At 37.8% G+C, this 19,418-nt stretch overlaps 2 protein-coding genes and 1 long non-coding RNA gene across 11 annotated transcripts in view; 2 read left to right on the top strand and 1 right to left on the bottom strand.

The window, feature by feature from the left end:
• The window catches only part of LOC127867123 (uncharacterized), a 31,780-nt gene extending 13,376 nt beyond the window's left edge, over nucleotides 1-18,404 (bottom strand). The window contains exons 1-3 of one of the 2 annotated variants that reach the window (XR_008043294.1): nucleotides 18,149-18,404; nucleotides 16,680-17,729; nucleotides 14,773-14,800 (exon numbers count right to left, since the gene is read on the bottom strand). This is a non-coding gene — a long non-coding RNA (uncharacterized LOC127867123). Of the gene's footprint in view, nucleotides 1-14,772; nucleotides 14,801-16,078; nucleotides 16,227-16,679; nucleotides 17,730-18,148 lie in introns of those variants that run through there. The other variant, XR_008043296.1, reaches the window with a different exon arrangement.
• Nucleotides 1-19,418, top strand: part of LOC127867113 (uncharacterized) — a 707,753-nt gene that overhangs the window by 17,930 nt on the left and 670,405 nt on the right. Inside the window, exons 1-2 of one of the 6 annotated variants that reach the window (XM_052408143.1) lie at nucleotides 10,673-10,821; nucleotides 11,794-11,894. The exons of 2 other annotated variants lie outside the window; for them this stretch is intronic. In XM_052408143.1, coding sequence (XP_052264103.1) covers nucleotides 10,764-10,821; nucleotides 11,794-11,894 — 159 coding nt within the window. In that variant the 5' untranslated portion in view covers nucleotides 10,673-10,763. Of the gene's footprint in view, nucleotides 1-10,672; nucleotides 10,822-11,793; nucleotides 11,895-19,418 lie in introns of those variants that run through there. 3 more of the 6 variants (XM_052408144.1, XM_052408142.1, XM_052408135.1) reach the window with 3 other exon arrangements.
• Nucleotides 1-19,418, top strand: part of LOC127867094 (uncharacterized) — a 514,868-nt gene that overhangs the window by 39,643 nt on the left and 455,807 nt on the right. The window lies entirely within an intron of this gene.

The following is a 19,418-nucleotide window of genomic DNA, read 5'->3' as shown; positions in this document are numbered from 1 at the left end:
CACAACGCGGAAAATAAAAGTAAGACTACATGACGCGACTTCCGAAACGGTCGAGACAACAAACGGCTGCCCCCAGGGAAGTGTTCTCTCCCCCATATTATTCTCCGTTACAATGAACTCGCTAGAACGCACGATTCATAAGGATAATGCACAAAATAAAACAGGCCTAATTGATCTTTCCCTCTTTGTAGATGACAGTGCCATATGGACTACCTCATGGTCGCCTAAACTAGCAATTGATAAAATTCAAAACGCATGACTGCTATAGAAACTTGGAGTGCATCATACGGCTTTCAAATTAATCCCTCTAAAACTCAAGCAATTGTTTTTTCTAACCGCGCATCCAAAACAACTTCTAAAAAAATCACAGAATTTCCGCTATTAACACTATGTTGCGCTACGCTCCCGTACCTCGACAAAATTACTTTCCTAGGAATTACATTTGATAAATACCTAACATGGGAAGAACACATCCTCAAATTAACAGTGCGCTGCCAGAAAGATCTTAATTTTCTCAAATGCATCCACAAAAATAACTGGGGCACAGAAAAGAAAGCACTGATGAGTATTTACAAAGCCACTATCTGGGCAAAGATAAATTACGGAAGCATAGCATAAAACTCAGCCAGCGATAAACTACTTAAACAGCTACAAGTTATCCAAAACACGGCACTCAAAATAATCACGGGCACACGTAAAACCACAAGCACCGTTCTTATCCATCTCGAGTGTGGAATGCTTGACCTGGACCATCAAAGGCAAATAAATCAAATGAAGTATTACGCGCGCACTAATCCTATGGAAAACAACCTACCGATCAACTCAAAGGTCACCGAAGACCCGGCCTACCGTAAACCTAAAAGTCGAATTGGAGACCCGTACGCGCAAAATGTCCGAGCGCTTAATTTATACTATAAAATTAACGAAATTGAACTCCAACCACCTACCTACTACAGCCTTAGTGAAATAGTAAAACCTGACATCGACTTTCATCTATCAACACTGATTAAAAAATCCGAAATCGACTCCAATAGCGCAACCATAGCCTTAAATTACATAAATAATACATACGGCGGGTATACAAAGATTTTCACAGACGGTAGTAAAAACGAGGATTTAAAATTAGCCGGCGCTGCGTACGTAGTATAAAACCCTCAAAATGCCATTATCCACCACAACAGATTAAAACTTAAAAAGAACTTTCCATATTTGCCTGCGAGCTAGCAATAATTAATGACGCAGTAGGGTGGCTTAACACGCTTAACACGCACGAACAGACAAACTACGCGATTTTAACCGACTCTCTTAGCGCATTGCAAGCACTATACGCAGGATCCTCGAAAACGCGACCAGATTTGATATACGCAGCTCTAAAAGGTATCACAAAACTGACTAATAAAAATATATCTCTTAAATTTATATGGATACCTAGTCATGTAGGCATCCCGGGCAATGAATACGCAGATAAACTTGCCAAGTTAGGATCCCAAAACGGCCTACTCTCTGAACTAAAACCCAGCGCACGCGAAATTATAGCCATTATAAACCAAAAAGCGTACAATGAACAGGACTACAAATGGTCAAAATACTGCACTGAGCATGATTTACCACTTATCACTAACCCCAGCCATAAGATCCACATCTATAGCCCCATTAAGCAAGAAGATAGGGCATATACGCGTATGCGCTTAGGGGTGACTAGGTTACACGGTGATAGCTACGAAACTGTTCTGTACCCCAAATGCAGTGTCCCAGACACCTTCGAACATTTATTCTTCATATGCCCTCAACACGCGGCCCAGAGACTAGAACTAAGTGCAGGTATAATAGCAGCATATAACAATATCTCTGTTAAAATTGATCGCCGTCTACTGTTAATGCCGCCGAACAAGATCGGATCCGTTATAAGACATGTTTTTAAATTTTTGCGAGATACGGGATATCTCAATAACATATAAATACACTAATTACATCGCACATTAGACAAACAATTAAAATACTCCGCTAAGCGAGCTTCCACTGCGTATGCCTTATTAAAGTAAAATATAAATATTACAGGTTAAATACACAGCAATCTAAATATTATAAATATATCAATATAAATACACTAGATAAATTGCTTCCCTAACAACCTATATGTTAAACCGTCGACCGTTGTGACTGCTGAAAGCGGAAGTCTCGAGTGGGACGCCGCGGTGATGCGGGAGACGCCGCAAGAGAGAAAATATTATAATAGTATATATATCTATCGATTTATCCCAAGATTTTATACAGACATCATATATCCGTAACAATATCTCTTCGTCCCCATACTAATAGTAACTTAAGATTTAATTCCCATATATATTGCAAAACAAACATAAATATGTACGAAAAGGACTATTTTTACGATTTTTTGCGTAATTCAATTATCTCCCTTGCAAAAACAAGATATAAGGCAATTCGCATTAAACGAACAATTATCAGAACACCTTATTTCTGTACCAATAGCCATTTTTACTTAATACTAATAGTAAATTATTTTTCAACCCACCACCGACTTGAAAACAGACACAAAAATAATGAAAAAAAAAGACTCATTTTGGAACATTAACGGCTTAGAATTACCTCCCTTGCAATATAAAACATATATGGAAATACCCCACAAACGCTCGAAACTTCAACCATTTAGCGTCACAAAATCTATTCTGTTAAAATTAAGGCTAAAACTAGATTCATACCTGCACTTAATCTATAAAATAAAGCGATACAGTAGGGCATATTAACCAAACAAGAATCTTCTTGCATAAATTATCTTCCTTAGGCTTATCCGAAATAGCAAAAATATGCGTATAAACAAGTCGCGTAACTTTCAAAAGTGCGAATAAAGCGCGTCCCGGTGCCGGAATAAAAACACATCTAGGTAACTACATAACATTAACCCTGTCTGCCGGACCCCGTCCGTGGACTATAGCCATAAAGGGGCCCTCTGGGCGGGCACGGATGACTGGTTACTTCTGTGTGTCAATGGGGCCGCTCGCCCGGGCCCGCACAGAGTGAACCTACGGTATTATCACGGCCTGAGCATAACGCGAATATGACAACCGACCTATAGTTACTCCGTCGCAGGGCATAGCCAACGGGTCACACCTGTGTGTCAGTGGGGCCCCCTGGTCTGTGCCCTGTGACGACGCCACGGATGGGCAAGGGCTGACAAGCTACACATTATAACCCAGTAAAACAACAACAACACTCTCTTAATAAAACGACGGAAGGGATTACGGTACCGAATATAACTGTCAACCAAATCATGAAATGTATCGGCCGCCCGTCTCGTCAACAATCGCGACCGTACAACATAAACGCAATTTAACCCTAAGGGCACAGTATCAGAATCAATGACGGATAGGTACGCTTGATAAAAATAAAAACGAACATCTGTAACCACTATGTAACGATATGGACAAATCTAAAATCCCCCCTTTGTAAACCAAAAAATCGGGCTAACAGTATCCGGGTTCAGCGAGACCCTCCACCCTGTGCTGGTCCTCGTTATTTTAAATTTTTTCCGCTGCACCCAGCACGCAGCAGCCGACGACGACGGTAGTGGGGTAAGCACGCAGACACTACACTTCCGCACAGAGATTGAAGCCGCATTAAGTGCGCACTCAGGTAACTCAATAGAGAAACCTTCAGTACAACCCCTTTAGATGTAGATATCACAACCATGTATTTAATATATGCATTATATTAAAAAATGTTGGATGGAGCGTGTCGGCTGGGGTGGTGAGGCGCCCCCCCCCCCCCCTCGCACTGTGGCTCTGTCGACACGACCCACCCAAGATTACCAAAAAAAGAAAAGTGATGATAATTAGTATATTTGTTTCTCAGTGTATAGATAGAATAACTTATTGCAGTCCATTTATTTACTAACCATTGTAATAGCCACAATAACACATAGAACTGCTGCCTCTGATATCATACATAACCAGAACCAGTAAAGCGCTCACTCTCCTAATACCAAACTACCATAACCACAGTCCATCTCTTCTATCATCAAATAAATGATCTATCAAAAACAAAGTCTGGCCCACACAACACCACAGTGCCACAGGCAATCACCTCAGAAAGAAGAAAGAAAATCTCGAAATTGTCTAAGCCCACAAAACAAAATGGTCATCTTGGTCCATTTACACACACTCAGTCCCTCTCTTCTATCATCTAGTACATGATCTGTCAAAAATCTAGTCTGACCCTCACAACAACATACAACCATTTCCCAAAATAGCAACAGAGAGTGCCCAAGCTACTATAAAATATGACACAAGGCAGCAGATCTGTATATATACCAATACTAACACTATATACTAATATGTCCTCAGCGAGAGACGCTACATGCCGTCCCTCTTGAAAGATACTGAAAATAATGACTGTTTGCAGTTCATTTGTACACTAACCATTATATGTTCCTATGTAGCCGGATCGAACCCTTAGCTCGACATACCCTAGACCAGACCACGATACTAACCTGGCATATTACACAAACACATAGGAATGCTGTCTTTGCTTTTATAACCAGAAACACTAACGTGTGCGCTCTCACTAATACCAAATTTACTCAAACTCAGCCCCTCTCTTCTTTCATCAAATAAATGACCTATCAAAACTAGTCTGGCCCTTACAACACCACAGTCTCACAAGACACTTAACACATCAATAAGAAAGAATTTACAAAGAGATTGTCTGCCCCCCAACGAACTAGTCATCTCGGCCCAATGTAACAAACATAGTCCCCTTCTTCTATCATCAAAAACATGATCTTTCAAAAACTAGCCTGCCCTTCGCAATAACATCCAAACTATATACCAAATAGCAACAGAGAGAGCCCACGTTACCGCAAGTTATGACACAAGACAGCAGAACTACACATGTATATAAGTACCAATACTAACACTATGTACTAATATGTCCTCCGCGAGGGACGTTAAACGGGGATGCAGTGTATCGGTGCTATACACCGGGCACTTAAAAGAACCAGGGGCGCCTCTGGAATCGGGGCGTTTCCTGTATCCTGCTCGAACCCCCACTAACACCTCTCATGGGGCGGAGAGCACAACAACCACAATTGGGTAAATGAAAGCTAGAATACAGGACATAATCTATAATACTATGAGTTTTACAAATTAATATCAAACATAAATAAATCATATGATATATCAACGGCGTTTTTAGATCATTTATTTACTTTACCTATCCAATTATAATAGCAAATACAACATAACTACAAAATTAATACATCCCAGCTTGATACATGGTCTGGATGTTTGGCAGGCGGGTGGGAAAGAACGATGGTGACTCTTGGTAGGGCTTTGGGGGGCTCCATGGTTGGTTCTTGACTGATTTGTTGTCGCGCGCAGCGAGTGGGTGGATGAGGGTGCTTGTCTCGGGGGTCTCCAGCGGTTGGGTGCTCAGGCCGGGGCCGTATGCGGGAGCGGGGGGGTGGGGGCTCGGGCTCGCTCGGCGTGGGTGCGCTTGTGCGGGGGCGGCGGGTTCTGCGATCTGGGAACTGCAACAATATAAAACCCTTCACGACTGACCGACGACCGTAAATAACCGACACCTCTTCTTCCGCTCCAGACAAATGCACAACAATCACATACCACACACTATACACAACCATACACAGATCACCACCAAGGAATCCGGAACACACGGGCGTGGCGCTCTCATACGCGCCACCCGAAATGAGTGGGGGTGTGAGAGCGATGCGTGTGTGTTCCGGGTCTTACGTACCGGGTGGTGTTGGGATGTGGGTCGCGTTGAGTGTCTTGTACATTAGTAATGTGCGGGACACTCGGCGGTATCCGCACCTCATCACCACCTTTAGGTAGATAGCACATTAAGATCTCATTGGCCAACGTGCACGGAACTCTTTTAAAAATTAAAGTATTTGGCGAATACCCGGGAAGCCGGGGTAAATTTGACCTACTTTTGCTCTAAAATTAATCTTTTTCCCCTGAGGGGTCACAGGGGCAGGTCGGGCTACCGTAACCTCGTGAAGAGGCCAGTAGGACATGTAAATAAACTCTGAAACACACACAGGCGGCATTGTGTTTCTGACAAACACATTGTTGTTAAGGTCAAGGTCAAGGTCATCCTTTACGGTCTATGGTAACAATTACAGATTTAAAGGAAGTAATAAGCTTTAAAAAGGTAGAACAGTATTCAATATTGAACCAGCGGTATAATTTCAATCTTGCGGAAATGGAAATACGTTTTCTACGCTGTTGAACTAGATGTTTAATTAATTGTTTTGTACTTTTTCAAAAAATGCAAATACTTGTTTATTAATTTGATAAAACTGGGCATAATGCATGTGCGTAAAGTGCCGTCACAGGCTAATCAGGGACTACACTTTAAGCACAAGCATTATGCCCAGTTTTCTCATAACGCGACTCATTCAAGTACAGCGCTTGATTATTTGATGTTAATATTCGCGATAAAGGTTAATCAAGTTTATGATAAACGTTTTCTGACGAACATATTTAATCCTTATTGGTATTCTTAATATTGGGCGCATATCATAGCGGTAATGGTGTGAGCCGCGCTCTGCGAAAACTAGGCATAATTCATGTGTTGAAAGCGTCGTTTCAGCTTAGAGTTTGCAAACCACACATGCTAATCAGCCACTTTCCGCCTAAACTGGATTCTTAATATGAAGATACTTTTTTACAGCGAAAAATACCATTAACGCGATATGTATCGTATCTGATTAGCATGTGTGCGGACTGCACATGATAATATTGAAGGACGCCTCACACACATACATTAATCCCCGTTTTCCCAGAACGCGTCTCGATATATATCTAGCTGTTTCGGAAGGTAGCCGCCAGTGTCAAACCGCGCCTACATTCGTTATCCCGCTCCAAAGATAAACGTCATAGCCCCCGTACATAAAGACGATTATATTTTGCGTTTGTGTAGAGTATCATTAGAGTTAGCGGTCACTGCGTATTTTGCACTGGAACACCTACCCCGAGTGTTATATCATACGTTTGTTTAACGAATTGTATTACGTTTAGCAGTCATCGTGTAAGATGCACTGACATACATACCGTGACTGCTATATTTTACGTGTGTTTCATGCAAAAAATGCAAATACAAGCCATCCCGCATTATGACTATTAACACCTTCTGTGACTATGTGAATATGTATGATAAAGTATAGTTCGCCAATATTAACGTGGCACTGACCTTTATGTTTGACAATATTTAGGTACCGATATTGAAGCGAGTTTAATCTGTTGAAGAGAACCTGAGTGAGTTCACTGTAACGGTCTCACTAAACAAATGCAAAACGCGCAAGAATACAACCAAATGAAATATTGACCACGATCAATGAGTACAATGTTGAATAGATGGGTTGTTGTAATTGTTTGATTGTATTTTTGGTTGGACCTTTTTGTGTTACTTTTCATTTTCATAGAATACAGGGTCTACAATTCTACACCCGAATCGGTTAACATCTCTAATGATATTGATCACGTAAAGAATTATATTATGACCCATTAGCGGGAGTTGCATTATCAGGAAACAGCACATCAGTTTTCCGCTTGCGGTTCATTTGATATACCGAGTTACTGATCTGTAGCCTGCAGACTAAGAAAAATAGTTCCTTCAATACATATCGAATATCACTACTCATCCACATATTTCCTAGTGCAAACGACTTCTTAAAGGGACATGTTCAAAGATTGACGCATCGAAAACAAAATTTTAGTTGCAAATTCCTAAAAATAACTTAAGTATTTATATTGCGGATGATACTTGAAAATGCTGTCGTCAAAATACTGTTATATATTTATCAGTTGATTTTTATTAAACAACCATGAAGCATTGTTTACGTGAACAGATTGAACAGTTTGAAATGTTCTATGTTTTATTATGAAGATAACTGACAATACGACACAATATAACATACAGCCACTTAAGAAAAAGAAGAATGCTTTCCACAAGCATTCGGTTGCAAAAGTATTCAGATTGATATCCAGATAGATTTATCTCTTTTTGTATTTCGTCCGTATGGTTTATAATGGCTTGTAAAGACATTAAATGGAGTGCCTTTTTATGTACTCAAAAAACGTGATTTTAAACATTAAATGGCAGATATGCGCGGGGAAAAGAAACCTCTTAGGTTAAGACGCACATCCTAGATACTATTGATACATCAATAAATACTTATTGTCTGCGTTTTTAAGATATGAAGATTCAATAAACTTATGTTTAAGAGACGCGGTCACATAATTATCTGCTGTATTTTATGCTTGTATGTTTTTCAACGTCTTTTCAATAGTATCCCTTGTGAGCTAGGCAGCCTTTAGAAGATCTCCGTAGATATCAGGTACTCGTTGTACCAGGATAGCAGAGAATGTTACATACAAGCTGGGGCTAACGAAACAATCTGGCTTATATAAATAGGATTGACTTCTTTCTTACCTTGACATCGTATATCAACGGAATTACAAACATGAACAACAATAGCGTGAAAAATTGGATTCAGGCAAGCAAATAGTCGCCCCAAAACGAAATATGATATTCATTATTCAGACCTCAGGGTATGGGGTAAAAGATATAGCGTTGACTGCTTCGTATACCGGAGAAGGAGAAACACATAAGGTCTAATGGTCTCTGTACATCAAACATAAGGTCTAATGGTCTCTGTTCATCAAACATAGAGTCTAATGGTCTCTGTTTATTAAACATAAGGTCTAATGGTCTCTGTTCATCAAACATAAAGTCTAATGGTCTCTGTTCATCAAACATAGAGTCTAATGGTCTCTGTTTATCAAGCATAAGGTCTAATGTTCTCTGTTTATCAAACATAAGGTCTAATGGTCTCTGTTCATCAAACATAAAGTCTAATGGTCTCTGTTCATCAAACATAGAGTCTAATGGTCTCTGTTTATCAAGCATAAGGTCTAATGGTCTCTGTTTATCAAACATAAGGTCTAATGGTCTCTGTTCATCAAACATAAGGTCTAATGGTCTCTGTTCATCAAACAGAAGGTCTAATGGTCTCTGTTCATCAAACATAGGGTATAATGGTCTCTGTTTATCAGACATAAGGTCTAATGGTCTTTGTTCATCAAACATAATTTGTCAGTTATTGTCAGTGTGCTGTTTGTGTGTTATTCAAAATCAGGAGGAAATTGATTCGGATCGGCTAATTTGTAAACCGGTTTTAATTCCCGATGCTTTGCATTGACCGTTCTAATACGGCGAGCCCTGTTAAATAAGTATATTTTTATGCTGCGTGTTATGTTATGAAAGTTGTTAATAAGAGTCGTGTTCTGAGAAAACTGGGCTTAATGCATGTGCGTAAAGTGTCATCCCAGATTAGCCTGTGCAGTCCGCACAGGCTAATCAGGGACGACACTTTCCGCTTTTATGGTATTTTTAGTTTCAAGGAAGTCCCTCCTTGCCGAAAATCAAGTTTAAGCGGAAAATGTCGTCCCTTGTTAGCCTGTGCGGACTGCACAGGCTAATCTAGGACGAAACTTAACGCACATGCATTAAGCCCAGTTTTCTCAGAACGCGACTCACAAAATCAAGACAACTATCTCCTGATAGAGTTTCTGGATTCAAAAAATGATTCCTCCTTTTGTATAATGTCTACTATAAAGTTATAAAAAGAAAAAAACATGTATGTGATATTTATCGAGATTTAAATTAAATAATGAACATATGGCATTCAAATAGTGTTACCCATGTCCAATACAATTTTAACCCATAAGATCGCATCCTGCTTCGACGACTATCCCATTGAGTGTTCCATTGGCATCAAGAGCTCTCTGATATAATAGAACGTTACCATGTAAACAGTTTTCATTTAGCGTTGTCCACTGTGACAGTTAACCATCCAAACGTAACGATGCATACAATTTAAAATCAATTTGAAAGTTCTGCTCGCAACTTATATGAAGATAATTTGAATATGGGGACCAAACATTAAGCAATCTGCTTTCTCGCCTCTGTGCTTTTGCAAAACAATTCAACACCTCTTAAATATCATATACTTATTGATAATATAATTATGTAAATATTGAATAGTTCCTACTATTTTAATTTATTTATAATGTTTAAAACTATTACATTTTTTTATAGAGTATAGAACAATAATACGTCTCTTGGTATTGCATATGCACATTTAATTTCTAGTTTTGCAAAGAAAGTAAACACATCCGCCGACCCTTGTCTACTAGATACTTCGAGTGTTGTGTCGGTGTAGACCACCGAACTTGTATATCAAGACAAACCGGTCAAGTCCTATATCCTTGTTCAATAAAAATCTAGCCGCCTGCGAAAGACATGTGGCCGTACAGCACTTCCGTTGTTAACTATTTAAGGCCTACGTTGTTTTAATTCGGTTTTCACTAACAGCAATAAAATGTTGATTTTTCAAATAACAAAATGACTAAATGGAACATTTCAAACTTTGGATGAATATTAAAAAATATTATAATTTTGATATGAATGCTTCACACAAAACTGTACATTTTGGGGAACACATAAATGCAGGTAGGTTTTAATCAAACACGATCGAGGACACGTTCTAGCGTCAATTGAAATAGTGGGACTTGAAAAGCAAAACATGCATACTCCTGTAATAGCCTAAGTGCGAATGTCCGTTACTGGCTGTAAATGTAGGAAATGATTTATAAATTGATCACACTGATGTTCAGTTAAACCACTGCTTGTCTGTCCGTGCCTGTTAGTCCACAAAGATGAGCAAGGCTGTGGTTTTCCTCTTCGTCATAGGTCTTATGATCTCCGTAGTGACAGGTAAGACTTGTGTTACAATTCATTCACTTAATTAGTGCTAAAACCGCTACTGCTTCTGCTACTGCTATTGTTGCTACTACTGCTGTTACTGATTATTCTCTAGCTTCTATTAGTGCTACTTTTAAGACTCAATTTTCTTTTTTTGTTATATAAGTTTATATAAGTCGAATATTGATAGAACGATTGTGTGGCGACATTTGTTAAAATCCGCTTTGACAAATGCTGGGCATCATATAAGCAACGTCATGCGAAAATGGGGTTTATGTCATATATGACCAGTGTGCGTTGTTTGGTTAGGAGCAAACCTGTCCGGTATAACGAGCAAGTCTCTGTGGTCTCATGAACGGACCACGGCAAGCGAAGCTCCTGGCCAGCCTGTCTATTCGCACACTATGAGTCGCTTTCTGAGAAAACTGGGCATAATGCATGTGCGTAAAGTGTCGTCCCAAATTATCCTGTGCAGTCCGCACAAGCTATGTGTAGTCCGCACAGGCTAATAAGGGACGACACTTTCCGCCTAAATTGGAATTATGCTAAGAAGAGACTTCATTTAAAGAAAAATTGTCATAAAAGCGGAAACTGTCGTCCCTGATTAGCCTGTGCGGATTGCACAGGATAATCTGACACGACACTTTACGCACATGCATTATGCCCAGTTTTCTCAGAACACGACTCGTATTGTCAGGAGCTTAGCTTGCGGCATATGTCATACGCGAGTCATATGATAATAGTTCTAGGCTTGCAAGAAATTAAACGAGTATCAATACAACAAAATGTTCATGAAGGTAATTTATGCTCGTGTACATAAGTGTAAACAACTCTATGAAATAATTACAACGTAAACAGTTTAATATCGACAAATGTTAATCTATAAGGTCATACTGCCACTTTTTATCCTCACCAGCAATCCCCCTCCCCCACCCCGGCATTTTTAATACTGGCTAAAACCCGGCGTTGTTGATGTATTTTTAGCCTGGTGGTCGATGGATTCACCTCTTCGGTTTCCAGACGACTGTAACAGCGAAGCCTTGCGGACCTTTGCGACCAACTGCGGGCTCTCGGAGCACTCCATGGTACGCAGTTAATATCTACGATGGACACATTTGTTTTGTTGTTGTTGAACGACCGATTTAACAACTTTTTTGATTATTGTTGCTTATCGATTTGTACGGGGCAAGTAGGAAATCTGAGGTCTAGATATTAAACGCTTTACGGTTTGGTTGAGTATACGCTTAAAATATAGACAAATGAGACATATTAAATGTTACATATGGGTCGTACTCTGTAAAAAGGGGTTTTAATGCATGTTCGTAAAGTTTCTTCCCAGATTAGCTTGTGCAGTTCACAGAGGCTTATCAGTGACGATTCTTTTCGCTTTTATGATATTCTTATTATAAAGAAATACTCTTCTTAGAGAAAATTCAGTTTCGGCGGAAAGTGTCGTCTCTGATTAGCCTGTGTGGACTGCACAGGCTAATCTGGGACGACACTTTATGCACATGTATTAAACCCCCTTTTCTTAAAGAGCAGCTCAACTTTAAAATTGCAAATTGACTTTTGCATGCGTGATAATATTTATTTGCAATAAGCTCTTATGGATTAGCAAATATCCCCTGTTTGTTGAACTAATACACGGCTCACGTCATAATAAGTATTTAACATCCATGACTTAAACGGACCATTTAACAGATTAGCAAATATCTCCTGTTTGTTGAACTATTACACGGTCACGTCACAATAAGTATTTAACATCCATGACTTTCTTGAAAGGAAAAATGTCATAAAAGCGGAAAGTGTTGTCCCTGCTTAGCCTGTGCGGACTGCACAAGCTAATCTGGGCGACACTTGATGCACGTGTATTAAACCCTCTTTTCTTAAAAAGCAGCTTAACTTTAAAGTTGCAAATTGACTTTTGCATGCCTGATAATATTTATTTGCAATAAGCTCTTATGGATTAGCAAATATCTCCTGTTTGTTGAACTAATACACGTCTCACGTCATAATAAGTATTTAACATCCATGACTTAAACGGACCATTTAACTAATACACGTCTCACGTCACAATAAGTATTTACCATCCATAACTTAAACGGACCATTTAACAGAGTTTGGCATGTTCTGAAGTTTGCGAACTAATGCTTTAAATTCATGTAAACATCGGAACAAAAGAGTTTCAGTTAAAAACAAAAATTAACCCGTTTATGCCTAGCGTTCTGAAAAAATGACTTTGAAAACAGCGTAGACCCAGATGAGATGCCGCATGATGCGCCGTCTCATCTGGGTCAGCGCTGTTTGCTTAAATGAATTTCAGTAAGTAATATTCTAAATATAGAAATACATATACAAGACATCCCTAATTTTTGAAATAAATTGGTCCAATTAAGAAGGACAGGAGAGTCCACTAGGCATAAATTGGTTAAAATTGAAAAATGAAAAAAACGTTATCCACACCTGGGCTCGAACCACTGAGCCTTGGAGCAAATTCGGCCAATCGTTATGACGGGATAATGCACGTAATTTAAACTTTGTATAGGTAATCCTTGTAATGTCACACGATTACACTATAATAAGGATAACAACACTATGATACCGATAACAACATAACTTTCCTAATTATACAATCGTTTCGCCTTTGTAGCGCTTTAGATTTTTCAGGTTTTTTAATCCTCTAAAAGATGCATACAATTGATATTTTAGAGCATAATATATGCCCAGTATTACTGTTTCCTTATAAAAAAACATAGCTTCAACAATAATTTGCAATTCTGAAACAATATTTTTTATCAATTTTGTAAATTTATCAAAACGTGAACAGGTCCCATTAAATACAATCAATGTTTGAATGATATAATCTTGCTATATCCACATTCCCAACGACAACTGTTAAAATATCCACAAAATATAACTGTGAACTTTTCTTTAAATGTATCATAATTTTAAATATGACATATTAATTTTATATTAAAGACAAGATATTCAAAAATTCCTTTCGGCATCTTACAAATGATTTACACAACATTTTACATACATGTAGTTAAGAAATTTAAGCATGAAACATGAATGCGAGCATTTGTACGTTGTCTTGTATAAATTGCTATTAACCCATTTATGCCTAGCGTCTAGAAAAAAGGCCTTGGTAAAAAGCATAGACCCAGATGAGACGCCGCATCATGCGGCGTCTTATCTGGGTCTGCGCTTTTTGCTTAAAGGCATTTTTTTATGAAATATTCTAAATATAAAAATAAATATACTAGACATCCCTAATATTTAGAAATAAATTGATCCAATTTATAAGGATGGGCGAGTCCACTTGGTATAATAGGGAAGAAAAACAATAGTTCAAGTAAAGGGAGAATAGTACGAAATTATTATACATGTATTTACAGCCACACTTGGTGTACACATGGTTAAATGGTATAAACAATAAAATTGACAAGGTTTCAATGGTGATAACCGCATGAACTTGCTCTACGAACACCATGTTTAAATCGATACCTAGTTTTTAAGTATATGTTTCTTTGTTATCGACTGCAAATATGAACTCGTACGAAGGTCTGCTAAATGAAAAATACCAGACAACTTTTTGAGGGTTTCTCATTTGTGTTTTTTCTATTGACAGCGTAGTTGTTAAGAACAGAAAAATGTTCTTTTCAATATGGATGACAAATCACGCTCAACGTGGCATTTTCGAATACTAATAGACCATACCTGTGTACTTATGTCCATAGATACATGATCAACTCTGGCTATTATTCTCGATATATTAAAGTATAAACAAAAATTATGACAGTATTGCATATGCCAGCGTTGACAGGAGATGCTTTACGGACGGAGTCGATGGAGAGGACAGTTTCTCACAAGGGAAACGAGGATAGAGTATGCAGGGAGTTGTAAACGTTTTAATGAATAATGGCGTATCTGATACTGACATCGAATGACTGGCGTCTGGACCTCCCAGATCTTCACAGTACGATGTGACCTTCAAGACAGAAGATAAGTGTATCTCGTTTTTGAATAAAATACAAATGCAAGCATCGTTGTCTCACCAAGGAGTACAATACAGATTTGTTAAGTACGGAAAGCAAATTGTATCATGTGGAATTGAAAATAGGAGATTTTAGTACCCACTCTGGGATGCGTGTGGTCACGGTGGAGTGTGACAGAGTTCAGCAGGAGTCCATTCCACACATAATTCAATTTGAGTGTGGCAAAAAGGCCTTGATTGCCATGAGGGGACGGCAGCCCCTTTGCCTCTATTGCCTAGAGGTTGGGCACGTCCGCAACACTTTCCCCAAAAATATCAATGCCATTTTTTAGAAAACGTAAGTGTTTCAGAAAACAACAAGGACACAACACCATAGAAAAAGACAGACGGAGAGAAACGGACAGATGGTGAGAAACGAAAGGAAACAGAAGAGCATACAGACCAACCAGAACAGACGAAGATTGATGACGAGGGGTTTGAGACGGTGGGGAGTAAGAAGAAAGGAAAGAGCCAGGGAAGAAAGAAAAATGGAGAGAAGATACAAGAAATGGAAGTAGAAACAGAGGTAAGGGGCTCAACAAGAGGGAGGAAAGCAGATAGCAATGAAGACATGACCCCTATGCCTAAGAACAAGTTCAAAGTTTTAGATATAGACCCAGATGATTTGGAGGAACACCAACTAGTGATTGATTTAGATTCCCAAGATCTTGTTATGACCCCTGCTGAATAAACTCCCTTTATACAATTTTTTTTTAACAATTTCATAAACCTCTATTTACAAATACCAATTACTGTTAACACTCAATTTTTATATTACCTAGTGTAAATAGTTCAATTGTATGTATATTTATCATTATATTTAATGTCTTAAAATATAATGTTGGCTTATATACCGAGCACACAGACAATTTGTGTGACCGATTTATTAGCATATTTAACATTTCATGTCTTCACATTGTATATAGTATACTTTTTGTAATAAAATATAGCATATGTATAAATAAAATCTATGTAAATAGTACGTATATATATGCAATTAAAAACTATTACTTTAAAATCTTATATAACAAAAATGCATTTTTTATTTTATATAAACGTATAAAGAGCGTTCATATGCCTGTGTGTGTAAAAACTTTTTACTGTTATATATACTCAATCCATATCTATTATAAAACACCTTTTTTAAACACAATACTCAGCAACAATATATCTCTAATCTTTTTCCAATATCCTCGTGGTAAATTTGAGCGCATCTATCTGTTTCCAAATTACTTCGGTACGTAGTATATTCATTACAGCGAGTACAAAATCGTTGGCCTAGTCTCTTTTCTACCGGGTTTAAATCTTTTAAACACTATTATCGGTTTTTCAATCCTATCACTAAATCATGGACGTCGCACTTTTTTCTTTTAACTACAACCTGAGTTATAAACTAGAATATGGAGTTAAACATAGAAACTATAAATATTAACGGATTTCGATCCAAACAAAAACAAACCTTCATTAAATATTACATTTTAATTAATAAAACAAAATGTATTATGCATACACGAAAGATGATTACAAAATGTCGAAACAAATAGAAAATTTAATGTCTGTATTGCATAGCAATTGGGCTTAAAAATAATGTACCGAAAACATTAATTTGTTTTATCGGAATTCCTTTTTTCATACATTTATACCAAAACCAAAACATCCAATGCCGGATCGGTACGTATAGACTACGTGTAGACACATTTTAACACTATTGTTCCAACACTTAAGACATAGGTTAATGTTAAACTTTACCCAAAGTACAATTTACCGTAGGATGCATGGAATCAATTATCTACGCGGCAGAACAAATAAAATCCGCGAGTACACTGACACTTACTGCTGGTCGTCAGCACAATATTCAGGTAGTTCAAGACATAGGCCCAACATAACATCCCCTGCTGGAAGTGCCCTGCCAATATCTACTGGTTCTCCTGTAAAAACCACATATACATGAGTCGCACTCTGAGAAAACGGGGTTAAATGCATGTGCGTAGAGTGTCGACAGTTTCTACTGTTATTAAATCGCTCGTTTAGATAAAATCTCTTCTGAACAAAGCTCGAGTTGAGGCGGAGTGTGTCGTCCCTGATAAGCATGTGCGTACTGCACTGGCTAATATTTGACGACACTGTAAGAACACGCATTAAACTCGCTTTTCACAGAGCAAGTCTCAAAGTATGCACTGGTATTTATTATAAAGTAGTTGGACTGCGTGCATAATTGTGTATACATTTTTTTATTTCGAAATGTTTATCGTATCAAATGTACGTGACATACCCATTTACTGTCGCCTGTATGTATACAGAAACTGTATCTATATATGATATTCACTGTATACAATACATATATACAATACATGTTTTGTCGGATCCAAGATTTGCAGAAACGATATATGCGCTTTATAATATCGGCACGAAATTTAAAAAAGCATGATTTTACATTCAATCAAAAGTCAAGTAAAGTTGAAAGGCTGTTTGATGCTTTAATTATGATGGCTCATACACTGATGCCAATTACCTAAAAAATTGTTCTTACAATCCAGTTTTTGTAGGATTTCTCATCTTCGCTGAATACTGTAACCCAACGAATACATCTTGGTACTTCTGAGATATTCACACCGCTGCGCAATACAAGCAGGATCCTCAATCTGCCGTCATCAACATCGGCAGTCAGGCATTTTATGAGATTGAAAGAAAGCAGTTCGCTTTTCAGCGATTCTTTCGATACAATAACTATTATCCATCCTTCTCGATTGTCACCATCTGAGAGCAGGAATCTTCCTGGTGTGTTTTCATGTCGTATGATGTTCATATGATGTTTTTGTAGCTCTTTTTCGATCTCTTCACAAGAATCTCCATCAATATCAAAACATGATATGTAAACACTCATCTAGAAAATTTGAGAAGTAAATAGATTAGATTGAACACGTGTACATGTTGCTATAATGACTAACCTTATGCTGTCATCAGACACTGACTAGTGTTTACAAATATCGTTCACGTATGGATACGTAATTTAATTTAATCTAAATTTAAATATTTGATGAATACTAAAAATGAAAAGCAGGTATTTGTTTTAAGGGACAATAACTCATTTCACATTTCTTATTAGTATGTTAACGAGAATGCGTTCTAATCCTCTCCATTTAATATATTTGAAGGTACTTTGAAGGTACATTGCCAGACTAATGTCCGTACTTTGAATGTATCGGGCCAGGCATTAAACTGCTCCAGTACTATATGTGCATACATTATACAGTATCGATTAGTATGCAGATGCTAGTAAACTTATTCTTGTTGTGCACTTACCCTTTTAAAATCGGACAAAACTCCAGCTTATTAGAGAAGTTTCTGCCCCAGTCTTATTGGTAGTGTTTGCCGTCGCTGCCTTAAACAACGCGACAGGAATATCGTTTTCATCTAAAAAATGAATTGCATTTTATCAGCTTAATAAGTATCAAGTAATTGTTCTTGAAAACGTCTATAAATATTTGATTATACATGTAACAGGTATTGTCTTATTAAGCTTATACCGAGCCAATTATCCAATCGATGTCTCTGCAACATCTCCCCGTAATGCGGGCAAATGCGACATGGAGTATACATATCTAGCCCTATATTGTTTATATTTGCATGCCGATGTGCATGTTCTGACATAATAAAGAAACGTTAGATATCTTCACATGGAATGATTTCCAAGAAGTCACCCCATCCTTTCGCATCGATCATCTGCTGGTATGATTGACAGAAACGCTGGTGCTCGAGAGCGACATTTATTTTCCCAAGGTGCTGCTTTGCAAGATGTGATATTGCAGTTATCGTAGTTGGTACCTGGGAAAAAACGTACAACTCGTTCTGAAAAAATGGCAGACGATTAAATCAAGAATTCGAGTGGCCAATCGAACACCGGCAAAAATTGTACGCACTTGTCTGAAATGTTTACGGATTATTATACATTGTCCTTTATATGGGTTTTAATTTATTATATTTCAAACAGGAACGACACAAAACACAACACAATTCAAATATGATACCAATATAAATGTCAACGTTCACATATACACATTGTTTAATAATATCAGTAAACCCGAGCATGTGAGCATTAAATATAACAAATATCACGACATCAGCCTCTTTTTAAGAATTTCATAGATTTCTTTCCACACTTATATTCATGTCTACATGTATAAACCCTTTAATAGTTTGACATTATCTCTCACATGTAAATACAGTTTGCAACATATTTGTCAAAACATAATACGTGTAATTGTTACAATAAACGGTACCAAAATTACATCGAAGTCGCTGATAATTAAAGCCACACATCTTATTTGGCATAGTAAATTTAAGTGTAGATAAGAAACATATTTTATATATGCAAATTTGAATATATCTGGTGGTAACAAGGTAGAACTCCGTCTTTTGCGCTTTAAAACTTAAAAATAATCGCGTTTGTAGAAATGGACGTATACGTATAGAAATCCTTCTTTCGGTTTTAAAAGTGGTACCGTTTGAAAATGATAAATAACTTACTAACTAAGCTATAGATTTAACGACACTATCAAATTGCATCTATGTG

The sequence above is a fragment of the Dreissena polymorpha genome, chromosome 2 (genome assembly GCF_020536995.1).
Source record: "Dreissena polymorpha isolate Duluth1 chromosome 2, UMN_Dpol_1.0, whole genome shotgun sequence".
In the NCBI taxonomy this organism is placed as follows: domain Eukaryota; kingdom Metazoa; phylum Mollusca; class Bivalvia; order Myida; family Dreissenidae; genus Dreissena; species Dreissena polymorpha.
Note: the sequence above shows the minus strand (reverse complement) of the source record. Positions and strands in the feature narration are given on the sequence as shown.